Source organism: Salvelinus fontinalis, chromosome 34 (genome assembly GCF_029448725.1).
Source record: "Salvelinus fontinalis isolate EN_2023a chromosome 34, ASM2944872v1, whole genome shotgun sequence".
Lineage (NCBI taxonomy): Eukaryota > Metazoa > Chordata > Actinopteri > Salmoniformes > Salmonidae > Salvelinus > Salvelinus fontinalis.
Window position 1 is genome coordinate 12,287,923 of NC_074698.1, and position 23,404 is coordinate 12,311,326.

A 23,404-nucleotide genomic window follows, 5' to 3' on the forward strand; every position below is an offset into this window, starting at 1 on the left:
CCCCCCAAATTGAATTAAGGTTCTGTAGACGATTTTCCTACAAACAAGTGATACGCAGTCAGAATGACAAGTCTTTATTCAGAGCCACATCTTATTACATGAACAAAATCTGGCATTCCTCCTGAAATGTCATCTCCATCTCAGTTGTTTGATGGTCTGGGAGGGGAGAAAAGATGGTTGGATCAAAACAAATCTGATGCAATTTAGTGAAGCCACTGATTAGGCTTTCAATGCATATGAAATCTATTAGTTCATGAGTGCTCCATCTGACATGAATCTAAAACAATACTCACTTGGCCCATTCCACATTGAGGATAAGATGATCGTATCCAAATCCTGACACTCCTGCGATGGCTCTGGCTGCATCCTCCCTGCGGTGGAAACTGATAAAGGCAAAGCCCTGAAGGACAAACAGAGGCCGTTAGAAGGCAAACAATTACAGAATAAACCAAACACGACAACCATTTGAACTTCTGAAAGACCTGTAAATGCGCCCACAACTTTCAATTACTTTTTTTTACCCTGCACAAGCAAGTTAATGGTTATGCATACACTACTTCTAAACTAGTAACTATTTGAACTTCTACTACTCTCACCTTGGACTGGCCTGTGTTTTTGTCCTTGGCCAGGTAGATCCTGGAGATGGAGCCGAACGGCCTGAAGAGCTCCTGCAGATCCGTCTCGCGTGTGTCCTCAGACAGGTTGGTCACACGGATGGTGGCGTTGTCATCAGCTGTGGACGGATAGACACACTTTTAGGCATCTTACCAAAATGCCTGGCTTTGTTAGAAATGTTGTTTTAAATATCTCTGACTGAACTGGGATGAGTGTTGTCCAGACATCAAGATACTTCTCAAACGAGATTACGGTGTTAAGGTCTATAGACTAGTATGCCCCTTATTATCACATCCAATAGGGCTTCGCCGTCATTGTAAATAAGAATTTGTTCTTGATTGACTTACCTAGTTAAATAAAAAAATTCTAGAAAACAGCGGAAGGGTCAAAGCATACGTACATGCACCACGGCGATTGGGTTGCATGGACTCTCCTCTACGTGTGCTGCCGTCCCTCAGGCTGGGGGGCACATACTTCCCCGTTTTGCTCCCTGCAGCTGGTGCGGCAGGCTCAGGCTCGTCTGAAACAGTTAAAAAAATATTCAGAAGTGATGTCCATTTAACCAATCATGACTGTGTACATTTACATGACAATACCCCCGGCAGCCTTTGTCGGGTCTCCAGTGGACAGGCCCAGCTGCTCGGCCAGCTCCTTCTGCATGGGACCCAGAGTGTCCTTGTAGGGGCAGCGGGTGGTCCAATGGTCTCCTTTACAGATTCGACAGGACACTATCTTCTGTCCCTTCAGCTTGTTCATGGGGTCCTCTTCCACATCTTGGGCATTCAGGTCCTGAGAGAAGGGTTGAGGTTATTACATATAACTGATTTATACCAGAACTAAAAGGTGACAAACTAGGATCATATAAAAACTAATGAACTGGTGGATTGTTACGACTGAAGATACGAAGAGGCAGTTATTTCCCAGGAGATCTCTGATGGCTCAAAGAAAACAATACTAGATCAGCCTCTCTCAGTGGCTCCTCACCTCTTTGCTAGAGATGAACACCATAAAGACATCATCACTGACTGTGGTATCAGCAACATTGGGACCTGGTGGGTCATACTCTGAGTTGCCAAACTTCTTCCAGTTCTGATTGGCGGGGATAGAAAAGCAATGTTAAGTCAAATCAAAATACCTTCACATTTTAACCCCTTACACTTGTGGGAATTGGCCTATATGGATAGGGCTAAATTGAAATGTGAATAAGGATATGCATGACCATGGCAGCAACTGAATCCAAACATTACACTGTTGATTTTGTGCATTTGAAATTTACTGTACTTTTTGACGCATTTGTTGATAATGAAATCTGAACATTTTCTGGATAGATCCAGTAACAAAGAATGTGTGGAAAATTTGGGGTAGGTGCAACAAAAGCATGACGAGGGTTTGAGTGAGGACTAACTGGTGTTTTCAAGTGGCCACACCTCTCTAAAGTGTGAACAGTTCCTAAGCAATTTTAATGCAATTTTACGACTCAAAGAAGATTCTTCAACTATAAGGTGCATTTTTGAGCTCTCCTATCTGTGCCGTTGAGGAACTAGAGGAAGCACAGGCAGTTATTTTGTTTGGAACACCGCCCTGCATCCCTGCCGTTACCCAATTACTGTTTACGCAATACAAAAACGATCCATTATAAATCACAATCTGGGTCAGATGGGCATCATTTGAAAGCTTGCTCTATTGCCAACATGACTAGCTAAATGATCAAATATAATCTTAATGTTAGGCTTTCACAAGGCAATTCAGAGAAGCCGATCGTAATTTTGGTGTCATGAGTGCATTCAGATGCAAATCTTCTTCACAATACCCAACAAACAAACTCAGGTAAAGCTGTTAAGAAGCCCTTTTGACCTAGACTTGGTGCTCCGGTACCGCCTGCCGTGCGGTAGCAGAGAGAACAGTCTATGACTAGGGTGGTTGGAGCCCATGGCAATTGTCTGGATGTGTCAGAGGAAGGCCCCAAAAATTGCCAAGGGATCCAGCCACCCTAGTCATAGACTGTTCTCTCTGATATCGCACGATAAGCGGTACCGGAGCGTCAAGTCTAGGTCAAAAAGGCTTCTTAACAGCTTCTACCCCCAGCCATAAGACTCCTGAACAGTTAATCAAATGGCTACCCTGACTATTTGCATTATCCCTACCCCACCCCCCATTTTTAAGCTGCTGCTACTCTGTTTATTATCTATGCATAGTCACTTTACCTCTACCTACATATTACCTCGACTAACCGGTGCCCCTGTACATTGACTGTACTAGAACCCCCTGTATATGGCCTCGCTACTGTTATTTTATTGTTGCTCCTTAATTATTTGTTATATTTCTTTTTTCTTAAAACTGCATTGTTGGTTAAGGGCTTGTAAGTAAGCATTTCACTGTAAGGTCTACTACACCTGTTGTATTTGGTGCATGTGACAAATAAAATTAGATTTCTGTTCAGTATGGGGGGGTATCACACCATGTCATCTTGTAACTGTATATCAAACATAGTGATCATAGATGTTGACAGTGTATATTACATGAGTCTAAGGATATGTGAAGTGCCCATTTGGACTAATGTGTGTTTGGCTTGCTTGTATGACATCAGTGGTATTTATAATAATCCTTAACGTCTCATCTTTCAAAACACATAGAGCCTCGTAATTTACAGCATTTACCTCACTCAGACAAAACAATTATAAAGTTACCCAATTAGCGGGATTGATGGGAGCAACTTCTTGTCACACAGTGCTCAAGTTCAGAACAGCTGTCAGTCAAAACCCATACAAAGCTGTGAGGAGACCCTGAGCTCTGACTTCGTGCATAGCATGTTATTGTACAGCCACTGCCTCCAAATCTGCCATTTCCCATCCATATACAGGTACGAGTGTAAAGGGTTAACATACAATCCCATCAAACTCAATACTGAGGTGTTGAGCAACAGGTCAAGATTGTGCTAAATTCCCAAAGAAAACACTGACCTTTCTCCTGGCAACAGCTTTGGAGGCCTTCCTAGTCTCAATCTTGAAGGTGCGAATAATCTATAACACAAATGACAAATGTTAATTTCTTGGTTAGTTACATCTGATTCAGACATCAGGGGCAGTAGACTTTGTTGGAAGGAATCAATAATCTCACTCTCCTATTTGGATGAGCATTAAAACAAAAAGTACCTTGAACTTCTTTCCATCCTCATCGATCTTGTATTCCGTGATGGTTTTGATATTTCCTTTGACGGTTTCTTTTGGAGGGGGTAGGGTACCTGGTGGTGGGGATGACAACACACAAGAGGTCCTGATAGTTAACAATAACATCGATACATCGATATTGTTAGTGGAACGTTAGCTGCCTACCACCAACTAAGGCAATCCAACTACAGCATAACGAGTATACTGTAACGACCCTGGGTTTATAAGCACGGAAATCGACTCTGCCGCTTGAGCATGCTTTTGCGGCACAGTCGATAGCGCGCCGGACTTCGGGCTAGGTCGAGGGTTCGAGACCTGCTCTTTGCTGTTTCATTACAATACTTTATTTTCCTGACAGACTAACGTTAGTTAGCTACCAAGGTTAGTTACTAACTAGCCAACTAACGTTACGGGGGGGTAGTCTTCTCCCTGACAAATCACAAAAATGTGTGAGAGAGAGGCTAAAAAGAGAAAGAGGCTAAAAAGAGGCTAAAAAGTGTGACAGATAAACTAACGACTATAATGGAAGAAAAATACACGTGGAAATCGCCTGGTTTAGCTAGCAAGTTAATGTCAATGCTAGCAAGCTAATGTTAGCCAGCTTCTTACCTTCGTCTCCCTCCTCTTCAACCTGATCGGCCCAGCTGGGCTTGGAACTAAAAAGAAGGATTAACACACAGAATTTGAGAATTCAAACACATGATATTTATATACGATAATCATCATATTTGTATTGAAGAACTCACTCGTCGTATTCAATCGACGGCATTCTGTCTGTGCGCGCAGCGGCCAGAGAACAAGGAAAGATACACGAACGACACAAACTGAAAAGCTGACCAAATAGGATAACTAGAGCGCCACCAACGGGTACGGAGGCTACTTAATGCAACTGAAACGATAGTGCACAAAATCTTATTCGATGAGGTTTAACGGCGGTTGGTAAACAATTAATGTTGTATTACCGCCACATACTAGTCTGGAGTATAACTACCTTATACATTGCTTGAATTTGTTTTTAAACCAACAAATACCCTACCATCTAAACCTACACTTCACAAAAAAAGTATATAATAATAAACAATATAAAAATAAACCACCACCCTGCTCCACTTTTTAAATATATTTAGTCCTACCTCAGGCCAACAGCCTGAAAGGATGAGACACCACCACTTAACACACTGTAACTTCTGACGTCAAGTCTCGCACAACAAAAAAACCTCTCTGCAGCTGCCACCACAACCTCAATTTTATGCGATTTACATTACATCACTGCAGTTCAGTTGATAACCATTGCTATAATTGCTAGAAATACAATCTTACTGAAACATATATCACTTGTTGGCCTATCCCTCTGTACTGGTACAGATCTACTACTTACACCACTCCTCTCAGGATCCCTCCCCCTTGACCCATCTTCCTCTACTTTCTTCATTGCCTCAGCATATAACAACTACTCTAACCCGGTTTCAACCGCTGTGTCTTTGAGACGCAGAGTAGGTGAACGGATGATCTCTGCATGTGTGGTTCCCACCGTGAAGCATGGAGGAGGAGGTGTGATGGTGTGGGGTGCTTTGCTGGTGACACTGTCAGTGATTTATTTAGAATTCAAGGCACACTTAACCAGCATGGCTACCACAGCATTCTGCAGCGATACGCCATCCCATCTGGTTTGTGCTTAGTGGGACTATCATTTGTTTTCAACAGGACAATGACACCATTAAAAGCGATTTGTATTTGTAGAAAAAAGGTTTGTATCCGTAGAAATCAATTTCTATAAATCGCTGGCAGCCTCTCGTTCAGCCATGTTGATGCCTGCCTTACAAGGCTGCAGAAATTATAGTACGTAACCACCATCGCTTTCTAGGGGTACTACAAATCGCTTTCTACATGTGAGAACTTTTTGTATTTTTCTTGTTGTCAAATCCCTGCCAAAAGTCAGGTGACCTTAGCGCTTCCAAATATGGAGTTGCAGGTTTGCCATATCTGTCAACATTCTAATGCAAGATATTGATTTACAAATACAAATCAAAAGGTGTTTGTTTGTGGATAATGAATTGCATTTGTGGATAGTGATTTACATTTGTGGATTGGTGATGTACATTTGTGGATTGGTACTTATTTGTACAGATCATGATACACAAATACAAAATGCATGCTGTATGTTCACAATACATTTGGCATGATATTGATCCCGTACTGCTGAGTCAAGGAGACAGTGCAGCATCGTGACAACTTTTATCAGTTGTAGGTAGGCTATTTAACATGTTTTCCATAAAACATATTAATGCACTAGAACTGATATAATGGCGACAAAGCATCGGAAAATTACTTTATGTGCTCTAGAGCTCTTTAGATAAATTCGCCCAGAGGTGGATTAAAGTAAACTGCATTCAAATGTCGACTTTTCTTATGGATAACCGTATCAAGCGAAGGGTTTTACTCATGCTCAGTTCTAGAGTAGCCTAGAATGGCATAGAAATTAATAGCCTACTTGATGACCAACATATGCAAATGTTACCTATCATTCTCCACATTTAATGTCAGTTTCATAGAAGACTGTTACCCCATAAATTCCATTTCAAATTTCCATATTCCACATTTACATATGTTGGCCCTCAAGTAGACTATTAATTGCTATGCCATTCTAGGCTACTGTAGCCTACCATTTGACACAGTACAATAAATTTGTCGAAATTACGATTTCACTGGAGTCATTGCAAATCAATTTGTGCCACTTGTGTAGCCTCCCTGGAGCTGGCAAATAGATGTAACAAATATAACTGCGTTTTTTGTTGTAGCCTTGTGTTATTATGCAATTCTTAATAGCCATGTTTAGTTAATTAAATTGGAAGTTTACAATTGTGATCATGGTCACAGCTCTATCGCGTATGTATCATTCTCCACATTTAATGTCAGTTTCATTGTGGACTTTTCCCTGAAATTAGATGTTGGCCTTTCAGGGGCTATGGGCTACCTGCATCTAGCTCAGCAAACAATGGCAAAGTTGAATTGCAACTTTAAACTCAGATTTTAGTCAGTAGCCTATGCCTATTGAAATAACAAGTCAATCTTGCGAATAGGCCATTTATAATTGTTTGTAGTTTTAACATCTGGCACATAAGAATGCACAATTGCCTGAAAAAAGCCTAACATAATTTTTTTGAAGTTATAATATATAATAATTATATATTATATATAGTTATAACTTTTTATCCTGTGCTTTTGGTGTTCATGTTTTTCTCCTGTTCTGTAAGCTCATCAAGTGAAAACTGTAAGCAATGTAGGAATGTAGCTACATTTGAAATAGCTATTTTTAATGTGTTCAATTTCCATTATCCGATACTGTAATAATGAATATAGAAGAGAGCATAGTTTAGACTTCATTGAAAAGAAACTTGACCATCAAAAACATCTTACATCAGAAACATTGGAAGTGCATAGAGCTGCAGTTATTTACAGATAAGTCATCAACTGTGTGTAACACTTGCTTATCAGAAACACCATAAGTGCAAGCATCCAAAGAGCAGAGAGTATTACTTTTATTCATGTATTATTCAATGCCATATCTGCTGAGCTCCTTCCACAGCAGGCCACTCTGATGTTATCAAACACAGCCATGTAGAGCAGTGGATGGATGCACATGTTCAGTGTCGCCAGTCCCTTGGACACTTGGTAGGCCTTGTACACCCAGTCGCAGACAGAGCCAAGTTTGTGAACCTTCTGGTAGAAATAGTAGCTCTGGAGGAGGTGATAAGGCACAAAGGAAATGGCATACAGCACAACCACTGCAAACACCATCAGGGCCACCTTCCGTTTCTCCAGGGAGGTTATATTCACATTCCTCCACACCACCCTCAACACTGCGCAGTATGATGCAAATGTGACCAGGAAGGGAATAAAACACCCAACCACAGACAGAAAGACTTTGTAAAACAAGTGAGAGTACGCAACTGCATCACTGTTGGTGCAATAGGAGTAGGATACACAACAGGTTTTGTTGCTTCCCTCTGGACATGTGGAGGCAAACTTCAACACAGGAGAGGAGATGGCTGTCACAAAGATCCAGATGATGACACTGGCAGCCTTGGCTTTGGCGGGGTTCACATGGTTCCGGCTGAAGAAGGGGTACACAATGGCCACATAGCGGTTCACACTGATACACATGATGAAGTAGATGCTAACATACAGGTTGCAGGTGAAGAGGAAGCGTTCTATCTTACAGACCGCAATCCCAAACAGCCAGTTCTTGTCCTGCATGTAGTAGACTATGAGCAGCGGCAGGGTGAGGACATAGAGCAGGTCACTGATGGCCAGGTTACAGGACAGCACCACACCAGTGTGCCAGCTGTTCCTATCCCTGGTCGCCAGGAGCCTCAGGGCAAACAGGTTACCAACTAACGCCACGCAGAACTCAACACCGTACATTGAAGGCAATAACTGCACTTGGAACTTGTCACCATGACAAGAAGAGTTGTGATCCATCATGTTTGTTGTGTATTGACTTCTGTGGGAGATTAGAAAATAGGAGGGGAAAAGGCTGTGCAAACTGGCTCCCAAAAGTGGTATTTGTTAATCTGTGTGGAAGAAAAAGGATAAAGATATTCATTATATTCTGAAGTGGAGAACCATTATTTTATGCAGTTCATCCTCATCCCCTAAGGGGAACTTGGCATTGTGACAGCCAATACATCAGTTCATAACATCAATCAGTATCATTCTGTCACAATACATGTAATAAATTGATAGTGGTTGTCTTATCTCTTATCAGAGCTGTTGTCTTATCAGAAATATACATCTGTGGTCAAAAATAAATAAAAACACTGCAGTTCTCCATACTAATGTTGTGCAATGGTTAGCAAATTATAATTGAAAATACCATGGACCAAGGTGGCGTAAATCTTAAACCAACAGAATGTCTGTCCAAAACATCCCATGGAGCCATACACATGTTAACTACAAATTTTCTTTAAGAAAAGCCACAAGACCGTTTCTGATGTGACTTCTCCAGTCTATTCAACAGACACAAAAACCTGAAGTATGCACCAGTATTCAAAAACAGACGGTCAATTATAAACATCCCACATTTACAAAATGTTTGTCCTTACACTTTACAGATATTTAAATGTATGATGGCAATGACCTCAGAATAAAGACAGATTAGTACTTACTCATTGACAGACAGATAAGGCTACATTTCCTGGGGTAGATGTTCAGAGACCAGTAGAACTTCCAACGATTGGTTAGTTGCATGTACAAAGATTTAAAGCTGTCACTTCCCTTTCTGAATCCCTCACAAATCAACCACTTTGTAGACATTTTCAAGAAGTGTGACCAACACTGCCTGCCCCTTGTTCTATTTGTAGCACAGCACAAAATAAAAATGTCACAACTCAAGTCTCATGTTCACCAGCCTCGGCTCCAGTTAACGCTCACACTTTGAGGTGAAAGCATGTGGCAGAGACGACACGAGTCAGCCCCAAGAAAAAAAGGCTACACACAATTGAGCTGTACTTTGCATCCAGCAATTTATTTTCCAATGCTTATAACATTTATATAAACATGTTCACAAGGTACAAAATGACATCATTGCATTTTCATCCAGTCCTCCAGCTGACTTGTAGCAATAACGAAGTCCTATCATGAAGGAATACATTTCTGTTCATGGTGATCAGAAACCGCAGACCACAATAGTGAGTCAATACTGCCATCTGGTGTTCTACTAGGGTAGAGCGCTCAGAGTGCATCAGTCCAGGCTTTCGAAGGGTATGACGCTCAGCTCTTCCCCTTCCTCTGTTTGAAGCCTCCCTTCGCCCCTCCCGGACCCTTCTTGAAACCACCAGGACGAGGTTTGCCCTTAAACTTAGAACCCCCATCACCCCCAAATTTCTTTCCCCCAAATTTACTGCCCCCCTCAAACTTCCCTCCAAATCTTTTATCCCTATCACCAAATGTCTTCCCTCCAAACCGTTTGCCCCCATCCCCAAATTTCTTTCCTCCAAACCTCTTGCCCCCCGGTGACATCTTTCCAAAAGATTTGCCTCCATCCCCAAATTTCTTTCCCTCTTTCCTGTCTCTGTCACCCCCCATTCGGTCTCTGGGTTTCCCTCCTGGACCAGACCTATGAGGTGGCTTGGAACCATATTTGCTTTCCCTGTCATTGCCAGAGAACGGTTTCCTCTTCTTGAAGGGTCCTCCTGAGGGCCTTTCAGGTCTTTGCCTCCTCTTGGCTGCAGGGAACATATCTAGATGGGGGAGGGAGAAAAATAAATATAGAAGGTGCTTTTGTCTGTCAAAGTAGCACAAAAATATAGTACAACAAAACACAAACTATAGAAACTTGGTTCAGTATTGAAAGAGTACATACCTTCGTCTGGCTCCTCCCCTACAGCCTGTCTGTAGTACTCTGCCTCGTCGTCAGATTCAACAACCGGAGGCCTGTTATCCTGGTTCCCAGGATCCTCCACTTCAGGGTCATGCTCTTCCTCCTCCTGGCGCTTCCTCTTGATGCCCGCCATGCTTCTTTTCCTGACGTTACAGAAACAAACATCACTGTTCCACTCCAACGCAGGTGGAATGACTAGCAGTTACAATGTGCTATAACACTCACTTGTTCTCCTCCCGTAACGCTTTCTTTTGGGCAACATCATGCTCTTGTTTTTTCTTCCGTTCCTGCTTTTCTTTCATCTGCGCCTCTTTTCGGACCAGGATCTCCTGAAGCTCTTCCTCAGTCTTGGCGACTTCAGAAAATACATTGAGGGCCTGTATCAGCATTTCACCACGACCAATCAACAGAAACACCCATTCTCAGTGGATGTGTCAGTAAGCGTTTACTTTTTTGTTGTTGAAATATCACAGGCAATCATAGTGACATTTTCATCATGTACATCCCAGACATCTAAATCAACAGGAAGCTGACAGGTATACTTACTGACTGCATGGTAGAGTATGTTCCCCTCTCCCATTCCCTCCTCGATCTTCACCAGCTGCATGGTGATGCGTGGGCCAATCTGAAGAGAAAACCAACCGATGCTGTAAAAACCTACCAGAACTGCTTACAATGTCTCATCAGTAGGATCAACTGCTGAAGGCATCAGGATGTGTCAGTAAGCGTTTACTTTTGTGAAATATCACAGGTAATCATAGATATCTTTTCATCATGTACACCCCATGGACAGAAAATGACAAGACAAGCTGATGCTATAAACCTAACATTTATAGTCACTGCCAACACAGGCGTAGACAATTCTATTGAAACACTGGTTACAATGTAATATCATTAAGATCAACCAATAAGTCACCATGGTAATCACCTCAGTCAGTCTCACAGCGCTCTGTTGAGACGCCATGTTACCACGCCCGGAGTAGATCTGTGGCAGTTCCGTTATGTTGTGATCTCCATCTAGCTCTGCTTCACTTTCTGAAAGATTAGCCCCTCTGAAAGAAAGTTAGCAGGGTAAGAGAACACATAACAGCTGGCCAAATCAGAATTACTTTGTAGGTAGATCACTTCACAGCCAACATGGTAGTATCACCCAAATAACATTATGAAACAGCACAAATTCATCAAAGCAATATTGAGAACCCAAACACATGCAGATAGACCAGATAGATCAAGTACAGCAGGAGATACTCTGCAGTCTGCTAGGACTATAACAGACAGGGCTCTTACTTCATCAGCAGCTCACTGATGTCCTCAAACTTGCTCATGTTGGGGAACTTTTCCTGCATCAGCTTCTTCACGCCTTTACTCATGCCCACAGGGACTACTTTCAGGCTGCTGCAGAGGGGGACAGGGAGAAGGACAAGGTTGAGTGTGGACTGAACCATTTAGTCAGCTGGAGGGGGGGGGGGGTTCTGCACGATGGGCGCATCAGTGCGTTTACTTTGAATATACATCACTAAACAGTCAATTCACAATCTGTCATCCTCTGAGCCCAAGCAGTCTTCCTATACAGCCACCTTGAATTAAAACGAGTGCACAAAACAGCTTGTATACTTACTAATGGCGGAATTCAATTTCTTGAGACACTGGATCGTAGTTCACCAAAACACATCTCTTTATGGCGTTGAGGGCTACCTACAAGAAGCAAATCTGTTCAAATGCATACTAACCTAATTCTCATCAATATAATAATAGAGGATAAAAGGATTGTGGGATATCAGAAAGCGTTTACTTTTGTGTGATCGTCACAGATAATCAGAAGACTATACTATCATCATATTTCACAAATCCTCAATCCAGCAAAAATCCAGGTACTGCTGCCTTTGACATACCTTGTGCACATTGATGGAAGGGAACATGTTTTGGAACATGGTGGCCATAAGTTTGACATGCATGCCCTCCGAGCCAAAGTTATTGAGGACCAGCAGTGCATGATGCGCAAACTGCTGTTCGTGCATTCTGTGCCTCTTCAGTGACGAGACCACATCTTTAATAAGGGAGTACTGAAAATGAGAAAGAACATATTCAGGAAAAGCAATTGAAGCCCAAAACCCTATATTTGCTTGTTGCTGGTATTGGGGCTCATCAGTGCGTTTACTTTGAACATATATCACCGAACAGTCACGTCAAAATCTGTCATCCTTTGAGCCCATTTCTCCCAGTAAGTCATTTGGGTTTGTGTACTCACTTTGGTCACCCGGAAATGGAGCATAGGGCCTTTGGGCAGCCGAGCAAGCCTCTGGAAGGAGAAAAAACATTCTCAAACACTCACTCATTTGCCATTAGGATCTGGTAAACAGCTGTCTATCTAACAGCTGTAGATAGATATTGATGCATCAGTGATAAAACATCTTAATCATGAATTCAGATATTCTCATAACTCATCATCTGCACCAGCAATTGGAATAGCTAAGAAGGTGGCTGACACAGCATATACCTCATTGATCAATAGTGATAAATCATAAAGATATTCCCTTTGAAAGGCCAAGGGTTTAGAGAGCAGCTGTAAAAATAGGGACTGTTAGCCCCTCATGGAACAGTAACGCAACAGGAGTGTATTCATTATGCCGATTCTGTTGCAAAAATAAATAGTTTACTCCAAACATGTACAAAAAAAAAAAAGTACCTTTCCCGACAAGAAAAACAAGAGTTTCTACTGGACAAATTCAAGTACGTCCCTCCACGGTTGTTTCAGAGATTAATACACCCCTGGTGTTATTAGACTTATTTACCATGTTGACACTACTGGGCGTCTTGGTGAAGATCATGAAGTGTGTCACTCCCAGTGGTCCTGCTACAGCCACAAAGTCCTTCAGCACATTCTTCTTCCTCACCTGTCAATCACACGCAGGCAAGCCATCAAATGCAATTCATTATGAGCACAAGACGCACTTGTATGTATAGACTCACTCTGATTCAAGTCAGTTATAAATACTAGTTTAGAGTTTCATGACATGAACAAACGGACCCTAAGGGATTCTGCAGTGAAGGGCTCCATGACGCGCCGCATGTCCTCCACTAGCTGACCGACATTCTTGCCGACTTGGCCACGGTGAAACACGAAGGAGTGAGGGACCGCACAGAACACCTCTTCCGCCACATGGTTCGCACTCAAACGTGACTTCTTCTGGTTTTTGGTCTGAAATTGAATTAACACGTTAGTTTTGCTGGCCAAGATACTTCGCTACGTTACGAGCTAACGCCAGTACTGTAGCCGTTGTGGATGTAATCAGTTACAAAGTTTAATCATTGTTCAGATATTCTCATAAAAACATCATTTTATCCACCTAGCTACACATCCACATGCCGATGAGACAATCTTCAATATAATTACCAGTAACGTTATATTCAGTTTACAATAATCTGAATCGTGTCAATAACTATACACTATAGCTAACGTTAGCCAACAACTACTTAAACGCTTACCTTGGACTTCCCCATACTGGCAGTTTAATTTTGACAAAATACTATTATATAACGTCGCTGATGAACCTAGCTATGCGAATGTCAAGATCGAGCAAATTCCGCTGTCCCTCTTCGTGTCCTCCATTTCAATCAGATACTGCTTTTCAACCACGTGGATCTCACTGCGCCGGCGCGGTGTCACATCGAAAAACGTTCGTCTTATTCAAATGCCCAACCAAACTTTTGTTCTCACCTTCCAGCATGTGTATTTGGCAACCAACCTGGTGTTGCTAGAGGAATTTAAAAAACATTTGCAAGATTAAGTCTAAAAGGTAAAACTTAATTTTAAGGGGTCCTTATTACAGTGTAATTACATGTAACAGGTATCGTAGTTAATTGTAATAACTCAGTTACATTGTAATAACATGTAACTGGTGGTAATTGCAGTCTGTCATTACAGAGGTGTAACAACAAATGCTTGTTACCATGTTTGTTACAAAGGGGCAAGTTTCAACTAAATTCACCAATTTAGTGTTTAAATTCACCAATTTAGTGTTTAGTTTCTTCTCAGCTGCATCTGATTCAGTAATAACTGTCACAAGGTTGTAATCTCTTGTGGACAGATGCACTGGGTGTCCGAGATTAAAGGTTGGAGGCTCAATAGGCTCTAATTACCAACCCGTCAATCTGCACCCTTCAAAATCTCAAAATCAAATTTGATTGGTCACATGCACATGTTTAGCAGATTTAATTGCGGGTGTAGTGAAATGCTTGTGTTTCTAGTTCCAATAGTGCTGTAATATCTAACTATACACACAAACCTAAAAGTAAAAGAATGGAATTAAGGAATATATAAATATTAGGACGAGCAATATCGGAGTGGCATAGACTAAAATACAGTAGAATAGAATACAGTATATACATATGAGATGAGTAAAGCAAAAATATGTAAACATTATTAAAGTGACTACAGGTGTTCCATTATTAAAGTGACCAGTGATTTCAAGTCTATGTACAGTATGTAGGGCATCAGCCTCTAAGGTACAAGGTTACCGGGTGGAAGCAACCTAGTGATGGCTATTTAACAGTCTAATGGCATTGAGATAGAAGCTGCTCCACTCAATGGTGTTGCTTGCACTTGCCCCCAAAATGTACCATCTGGGTTAACTTGGTTGAGTTTATAAAAACATGTTATGGCTCATGGCTCAGGCTAAGACACAGATGCAGACACAGGAGGCAGATAGTACGAGTATCAGAGTTTATTATAGTACAAGGGGCAGGCAAAAAGGTAGGTCAAGGCAGACAAAGAGTCATAATCCAAATCAGAGTCAAGCAGGTACAGGACGGCAGGTTCAGGACGGCAAGCAGGATCAGAAAGGGCAGAACTGGGAAGACTAGGACAAACAAAAACTAGAGCACGGGAATATGCGGGTAGGATTTGACGGGATAAGACAAACTGGCAACAGACAAACAGAAAACGGACAAATGGGAGACACCTGGTGGAGGATGGAGACAAGCACAAGATAGGTGAAACAGATCAGGGTGTGACAGTTATATATAAATCAACCTCACTGACTGGGGTCTACCATACGGGTGTCATCCCAGATTATAATACAAAAATAATGTATAATTAATGTTTACGCTACCCATTATGAAAACCTGAATCCCCTTGCCATCCAAGTAAGAAGATAAACCCACAAGTACACCACAGAATAACACAATGCAGTTACTAGGTGTTAGACAGGATTTAGCTAGTCGAAATGAAGTGTATCTTTGGAAGTGGTGTAAAGTACTTAAGTAAAAATACTTTCAAGTACTACTTAAGTTGTTTTTGGTGGTATATGTACTTTACTTTACTATTTATATTTTTTATGACTTTTACTTTTACTTCACTACATTCCTAAAGAAAAGAATGTACTTTTTACTCCATACATTTTTCCTGACACTCAAAAGTACTCATTACATTTTGAATGCTTAGCAGGACAGAAAATGGTCCAATTCACACACTTGTAATGAGAACATCTCTGGTCATCCCTACTGCCTCTGATCAGGTGGACTCACTAAACACAAATGCTTAATTTGTAAAGATGTGTTGGAGTGTGTCCCTGGCTATCCGTAAATTTAAAAAAACAAGAAAATGGTGCCGTGTGGTCTGCTTAATATAAGGAATTTGAAGTTATTTATACTTTTACTTTTACTTTTGATACTTAAGTATATTTGAGCAATTACATTTACTCTTGATACTTAAGTACATTTAAAACCAAATACTTCTAGACTTTTACTCAAGTAAAAATACCTACAAGATGAGCTTCTACTTTAGTCAACTTTATTGCAACATGTAAAAAGACCTTACATTTCTTACAAAATAATAAGGATTTCTATTGTTAGATTCATAATTTGATGAATTATATTAAACAAAGATATAGGCCTACTCAATAACATAAAAATAACTATTCTAGTGGTGACTCAAATAAAAATGTATTGGTCACATACACATACACTATACACTACTGTTCAAAGTTTGGGGTCACTTAGAAATGTCCTTGTTTTTGAAAGAAAAGCACATCTTTTTGTCCAATACAATAACATCAAATTGATCAGAAATACAGTATAGACATTGTTAATGTTGTAAATGACTACTGTAGCTGGAAATGGCAGATTTTTTAATGGAATATCTACATAGGCGTACAGAGGCCCACAGAGGCCCATTATCAGCAACCATCACTCCTGTGTTCCAATGGTACGTTGTGTTAGCTTCATTAAATAGTACCCGCAAAACACCAGTCTCAACGTCAACAGTGAAGAGGCGACTCTGGGAAGCTGGCCTTCTAGGCAGAGTTGCAAAGAAAAGGCCGTATCTCAGACTGGCCAATAAAAATAAAAGATTAAGATGGGCAAAAGAACACAGACACTGGACAGAGGAACTCTGCGTAGAAGGCCAGCATCCCGGAGTCGCCTCTTCACTGTTGACGATGAGACTGGTGTTTTGCGGGTACTATTTAATGAAGCTGCCAGTTGAGGTCTTGTGAGGCGTCTGTTTCTCAAACTAGACACTAATGTACTTGTCCTCTTGCTTAGTTGTGGACTGGGGCCTCCCACTCCTCTTTCTATTCTGGTTAGAGCCAGTTTGCGCTGTTCTGTGAAGGGAGTAGTACACAGCGTTGTACGAGATCTTCAGTTTCTTGGCAATTTCTCGCATGGAATAACCTTCATTTCTCAGAAAAATAATAGACTGACGAGTTTCAGAAGAAAGTTCTTTGTTTCTGGCCATTTTGAGCCTGTAATTGAACCCACAAATGCTGATGCACCAGATACTCAACAAGTCTAAAGCTGGCCAGTATTATAAAATCAAGCACACAGCCATGCAATCTCCATAGACAAACATTATCAGTAGACTGGACTTACTGAAGATATCAGTGACTTTCACACGTGGCACCGTCATAGGATGCCATCATCCCAACAAGTCAGTTTGTAAAATGTCTGCCCTGCTAGTGCTGCCCCGGTCAACTGTAAGTGCTGTTATTGTGAAGTGGAAACGTCTAGGAGCCACAACGGCTCAGCCACAAAGTGGTAGGCCACACAAGCTCACAGAATGGGACCACCAAGTGCTGAAGTGCCTATCTTGTTAAAATCGTCTCTCCTCGGTCGCAACACTCGCTACCAGTGGCGAAAAAAGTACCACATTTTCATACTTCACTAAAAGTAAAGTTACGTTAATAGAAAATGACTCAAGTAAAAGTGAAAGTCACCCAGTAAAATATTACTTGAGTAAAAGTCTAAAACTATTCGGTTTTAAATATTCTTAAGTATCACCTTTCAAATTCCTTATATTAAGCAAAAAAAAAAGTTTTGTTTTTTATATTTACAGATAGGCTATTTGTAAATATAAAAACCAAAAAAACATTTTTTGCAGGCACACTCCAGCACTCAGACATAATTTACAAATAAACCATTTGTGTTTAGTGAGTCTGCTAGATCAGATGCAGTAGGGATGACCAGGGATTTTCTCTCGATAAGTGTGTGAATTGGACCAGTTTCCTCCCCTGCTAAGCATTCAAAATGGAAAGGGAAAGGAAAGGGGTAACGAGTACTTTTGGGTGTCAGGGAAAATGTATGGAGTCAAAAGTACATTATTTTCTTTAGGAATGTAGTGAAGTAAAAGTAAAAGTTGTCCAAAATAGAAATAGTAATGTGCAGATACCCCAAAAAAACTACTTAAGTAGTTTAAAGTATTTTTACTTACGTACTTTACACCACTGCTCACTACGGAGTTCCAAACTGCCTTTGGAAGCATTGTCTGTACAATAACTATTCGTCGGGAGCTTCATGAAATGGGTTTCCATGGCCGAGCAGCTGCACACAGCTGCTCGGCCATGCACTAAGATAACCAGGCGCAATGCAGAGCATCGGCTGGAGTGGTGTAAAGCTCGCCACCATTGGACTCTGGAGCAGTGGAATCGCGTTCTCTGGAACTCACACTTCACCATCTGGCAGTCTGACGGAAGAATCTGGATTTGGCGGATGCCAGGAGAACGCTACCTGCCCCAATGCATAGTGCCAACAGTAAAGTTAGGTGGAGGAGGAATAATAGTCCGGGGCTGTTTTTCATGGTTCGGGCTAGGCCCCTTAGTTCCAGTGAAGGGAAATCTTAACGCTACAGCATAAAATTACAATCTAGATGATTCTGTGCTTCCAACTTTGTGGATACATTTTGGGGAAGGCCCTTTCCTGTTTCAGCAGGACAATGCCCCCGTGCACAAAGCGAGGTCCAAACAGAAATGGTTTGTAGAGATCGGTGTGGAAGAACTTGACTGGCTTGCACAGAGCCCCGACCTCAACTCCATCAAACACCTTTGGGAGGTGTGGTCAGTGCCTGACCTGTTCAACGAGCACATACTTTTGGTCATGTAGTGTATTTAGCAGATGTTATTGTGGGTGTAGCAAAATGCTTGTGTTCCTAGCTCCAACAGTGCACTAATATCTAACAATACACACAAATCAAAAAAGTTATGCAAAAAAGCATACTTCCAAAGTTGTGGCAAAATGGCTTAAGGACAACAAAGTCAAGGTATTGGAGTGGCCATCACAAAGCCCTGACCTCAATCCCATAGAAAATATGTGGGCAGAACTGAAAAAGCATGAGCGAGCAAGGAGGCCTACAAACCTGACTCAGTTACACCGGTTCTGTCAGGAGGAATGGGACTAAATTCACCCAATTTATTGTGGGAAGCTTGTGGAAGGCTACCCGAAACGTTTGACCCAAGTTAAACAATTTAAAGGCAATGCTACCAAATACTAATTGAGTGTATGTAAACTTCTGACCCACTGGGAATGTTATTAAATAAATAAAATATGAAATAAATCATTCTCTCTACTATTATTCTGACATTTCACATTCTTAAAATAAAGTAGTGATTCTAACTGACCTAAGATGGAATTTTTACTAGGATTAAATGTCAAGTAATTGTGAAAAACTGAGTTTAACTGTACAGTCGTGGCCAAAAGTTTTGAGAATGACACAAATATTAATTTTTACAAAGTCTGCTGCCTCAGTTTGTATGATGGCAATTTGCATATACTCCAGAATGTTATGAAGAGTGATCAGATGAATTGCAATTAATTGTGAAGTCCCCCTTTACCATGCAAATGAACTGAATCCCCAAAAAACATTTCCACTGCATTTCAGCCCTGCCACAAAAGGACCAGCTGACATCATGTCAGGGATTCTCTCGTTAACACAGGTGTGAGTGTTGACGAGGACAAGGCTTGTCACGCCCTGACCTTAGTATTCTTTGTTTTCTGTATTATTTTGGTTAGGTCAGGGTGTGACAAGGGTGGTATGTGTGTTTTTGTCTTGTCTAGGTTTTTTTTGTATGTCTAGGTGTGTGTGTCTAGACATATATAGGTCTATGGTGGCCTAGATTGCTTCCCAATCAGAGGCAGCTGTTTATCGTTGTCTCTGATTGGGGATCCTATTTAGGTTGCCATTTTCCAGTTTGGTTTGTGGGTTATTGTCTATGTTGATGTTGCATGTCTGCACTCTGTGTTTATAGCATTCACGTTTGTTTTGTTATTTTGTATTGTTTGTTAGTGTTCTTCGTGTTCAATCGTCTTGTATTAAAATATGTATTCACATCACGCTGCGCTTTGATCTCCTCACTACAACGAACGTGACAAGTCTGGAGATTACTCTGTCATGTTGATTGAGTTCAAATAACAGACTGTAAGCTTCAAAAGGAGGGTGGTGCTTGGAATCATTGTTCTTCCTCTGTCAACCATGGTTACCTGCAAGGAAACACGTGCCGTCATCATTGCTTTGCACAAAAACGGCTTCACAGGCAAGGATATTGCTGCCAGTAAGATTGCACCTAAATCAACCATTTATCGGATCATCAAGAACTTCAAGGAGAGCGGTTCAATTGTTGTCAGAAGGATTCAGGGCACCCAAGAAAGTCCAGCAAGTGCCAGGACCGTCTCCTAAAGTTGATCCAGCTGCGGGATCGGGGCATCACCAGTACAGAGCTTGCTCAGGAATGGCAGCAGGTAGGTGTGAGTGCATCTGCATTCACAGTGTGGCAAAGACTTTTGGAGGATGGCCTGGTGTCAAGAAGGGCAGCAAAGAAGCCACTTCTCTCCAGGAAAAACATCAGGGACAGACTGGTATTCTGCAAAATGTACAGGGATTGGACTGCTGAGGACTGGGGTAAAGTCATTTTCTCTGATGAATCCCCTTTCCAATTGTTTGGGGCATCCGGAAAAAAGCTTGTCCGGAGAAGACAAGGTGAGCGCTACCATCAGTCCTGTGTCATGCCAACAGTAAAGCATCCTGAGACCATTCATGTGTGGGGTTGCTTCTCAGCCAAGGGAGTGGGCTCACTCACAATTTTGCCTAAGAACACAGCCATGAATAAAGAATGGTACCAACACATCCTCCGAGAGCAACTTCCCCCAACCATCCAGGAACAGTTGGGTGACGAACAATGCCTTTTCCAGCATGATGGAGAACCTTGCCATAAGGCAAAAGTGATAACTTAGTGGCTCGGGGAACAAAACATCGATATTTTGGGTCCATGGCCAGGAAACTCCCCAGACCTTAATCCCATTGAGAACTTGTGGTCAATCCTCAAGAGGCGGGTGGACAAACAAAAACCCACAAATTCTGACAAATTCCAAGCATTGATTATGCAAGAATGGGCTGCCATCAGTCAGGATGTGGCCCAGAAGTTAATTGACAGTATGCCAGGGCAGAGTGCAGAGGTCTTGAAAAAGAAGGGTCAACACCTCGAATATTGACTCTTTGCATCAACTTCATGTAATTGTCAATAAAAGCCTTTGACACTTATGAAATGCTTGTAATTATACTTCAGTATTCCATAGTAACATCTGACAAAAATATCTAAAGACACTGAAGCAGCAAACTTTGTGGAAATGAATATTTGTGTAATTCTAAAAACTTTTGGCCACGACTGCATTTGGCTAAGGTGTATGTAAACTTCTGACTTCAACTGTATATTACCAGGCAAAAGTTTTGACAAAAGTACTCATTCAAGGGGTTTTCTTTATTTTTACATTTTTCTACATTGTAGAATAATAGTGAAGACATGAAAACTATGAAATAACATATATGGAATCATGTACTAACCAAAAAAAGGTGAAACAAATCAAAATATATTTTAGATTCTTCCAAGTAGCCACCCTTTGCCTTGATGGCAGCATTGCACACTCTTGGCATTCTCTCAACCAGCTGCATCAGGAATGCTTTTCCAACAGTCTTGAAGGAGTTCCCACATATGCTGAGCACTTGTTGGCTGCTTTTCCTTCACTCTGCAGTCTAACTCATTCCAAACCATCTCAATTGGGTTGAGGCCGGGTGATTGTGGAGGCCAGGTCATGAGATGCAGCACTCTATCACTCTCCTTGGTCAAATAGCCCTTATACAGCCTGGAGGTGTGTTTTGGGTCATTGTCCTATTGAAAAACAAATGAGCGCAAACCAGATGAGATGGCGTATCGCTGCTGCAGAATGCTGTGGTAGCCATGCTGGTTAAGTGTGACTTGAATTAGAAATAAGCAAAGCACCCCCACACCATCACACCTCCTCCTCCAGTCTTGGGAACCACACATGCGGAGATCATTCGTTCAACTACTCTGCGTCTCACAAAGCCATTGTGGTTGAAATCAAAAATTTCCAATTTGGACTCATCAGACCAAAGGACAGATTTCCACCGGTCTAATGCCCATTGCTCGTGTTTCTTGGCCAAAGCAAGTCTCTTCAAGTCTCTCTTGAGAACAGGATGTTCTCAATGGTGCATCTGTAAAAGTTTGTGAGGGTCTTAGGGGCTAAGACACATGTATTCATCCTCCTGAGGTTGAAGATGTGCTGTTGCACCTTCTTCACCACACTGTCTGTGTGGGTGGACCATTTCATATTGTCAGTGATGTGTACACCGAGGAACTTGAAGCTTTTCACCTTCTCCACTGCGTCCCCGTCGATGTGGATGGGGGCGTATTCCCTCTGCTGTCTCCTGAAGTCCACGATCAGCTCCTTCATTTTGTTGACGTTGTGGGAGAGGTCATTTTCCTGGCACCACTCCGCCAGGGCCCTAACCTCCTGCATGTAGGCTGTCTCGTCGTTGTTGCTAATCAGGCCTACCACTGTTGTGTAGTCTGCAAACTTGATGATTGAGTTGGAGACGTGCAGGAAGGGGCTGACTCAGATTTTTCACTTGAAAATGTATGCCAAACAGAAAACATTGATTAGAAGTTTAGCAAACCATATAACTCTGACAACTTTGAACAATTTAAACAGAACATTTCTCAAAAAACACATTTACTGGAAGAACTGTGCAGATGCAAAGTTTGGTAACAGAATGATGGTAAAATCTCCCTCAGTTTTCTTATGCGACCAAGTTTTCCAAAAACGAAATATCTGCTCCTGAATGAAGATTCAAAGATGTCTGTAGAAAGAATGTGAAGTCAGGAAAACAAACAGCACGTCTTCGTTTAAGTAGTCTTTACCAAGTCATGTATGTTTCCTGGGGCAGGAGGTAGAGTGTGGCTTCGGCGATGGCATCCAATAGTATATCCGATAGTGATATGGATACTAATGGGTATGCCTATCCAAGATTGAGGATGATGGATGAAGATGTCGAGTTTGAATCCGATACTGTCGCTGAAGGTCGGATAAAGAAAGCAAAAGTTACAGTTAGGATGCCGTCTAGTCAGGCTACTGCTCATCACACTACTCTCTTTATGGATATGAATATCATCATCTTCATGGTGATGTATATAAATGAAAAGAGGATATATCACCATAAAGGTAGAAATATTACATTTCCTTATTTTCCAGATTTGGGTATTCTACACACTGGCTATTACTGTAATGAGCTCTGGCCCAAACAAGACCACATTTGGTTGGTCCCAACTGTGGTTTGTGACAACTATGATTACCCGTTGTCGCCAATTGAATTGCAGTAATCCCGTTACAGATTTTTCAGTAATTACATGACAAATTTCAGAACAGAATTAAATCAGATTTTATTTGTCACATGCTTCGGAAACAATAGGTGTAAACTAACTGTGAATTGTTTAGTTACGGGTTGTTTTGCAAGGAATAAAAATACTCTGTGAATATAGAAAAAAAATCATGAGTAAAAGTAACATGGCTATATATATATATATGTATGTATATATATATATATATATATGTATATATATATATATATATATACTGTACATATAGGGTGTAGAAAATAACAGGGCTATAGACAGGGAGT

General features: G+C 41.4%; 2 protein-coding genes across 2 annotated transcripts; both read right to left on the minus strand.

Annotated features, from left to right (window-relative positions):
• Positions 1 to 58: 58 nt before the first annotated feature.
• On the minus strand, positions 59 to 4,613 carry LOC129833162 (eukaryotic translation initiation factor 3 subunit G). The gene is made up of 10 exons (XM_055897515.1): positions 4,529 to 4,613; positions 4,392 to 4,438; positions 3,768 to 3,856; positions 3,576 to 3,635; positions 1,600 to 1,704; positions 1,212 to 1,404; positions 1,016 to 1,135; positions 597 to 733; positions 294 to 400; positions 59 to 156 (listed from the first exon to the last, which is right to left on the minus strand). Exons 1-10 carry the CDS (start codon positions 4,549 to 4,551, stop codon positions 141 to 143), a joined length of 897 nt encoding a protein of 298 aa, XP_055753490.1. The 5' UTR covers positions 4,552 to 4,613; the 3' UTR covers positions 59 to 140.
• A 2,450-nt stretch (positions 4,614 to 7,063) lies between these two features.
• On the minus strand, positions 7,064 to 13,816 carry LOC129833917 (suppressor of SWI4 1 homolog). Its single transcript, XM_055898742.1, has 13 exons — positions 13,651 to 13,816; positions 13,193 to 13,363; positions 12,957 to 13,058; positions 12,413 to 12,463; positions 12,057 to 12,227; positions 11,783 to 11,859; positions 11,452 to 11,559; positions 11,093 to 11,216; positions 10,711 to 10,789; positions 10,390 to 10,519; positions 10,147 to 10,307; positions 9,558 to 10,024; positions 7,064 to 8,348 (listed from the first exon to the last, which is right to left on the minus strand). Exons 1-13 carry the CDS (start codon positions 13,663 to 13,665, stop codon positions 7,326 to 7,328), a joined length of 2,679 nt encoding a protein of 892 aa, XP_055754717.1. The 5' UTR covers positions 13,666 to 13,816; the 3' UTR covers positions 7,064 to 7,325.
• Positions 13,817 to 23,404: the final 9,588 nt, after the last annotated feature.

Coding starts and splice junctions, on each gene's coding strand:
- LOC129833162 (XM_055897515.1), bottom strand. CDS start 4,551: ATGCCGTCGATTGAATACGACGA. Junction 4,439..4,528: donor CCGTCGATTGAATACGACGA/GTGAGTTCTTCA, acceptor CCTTCTTTTTAG/TTCCAAGCCCAGCTGGGCCG. Junction 734..1,015: donor ACCCAATCGCCGTGGTGCAT/GTACGTATGCTT, acceptor ATCCGTCCACAG/CTGATGACAACGCCACCATC.
- LOC129833917 (XM_055898742.1), bottom strand. Junction 11,860..12,056: donor CTTCCATCAATGTGCACAAG/GTATGTCAAAGG, acceptor TGCTTCTTGTAG/GTAGCCCTCAACGCCATAAA. Junction 11,560..11,782: donor GAAATTGAATTCCGCCATTA/GTAAGTATACAA, acceptor CCCCCTCTGCAG/CAGCCTGAAAGTAGTCCCTG.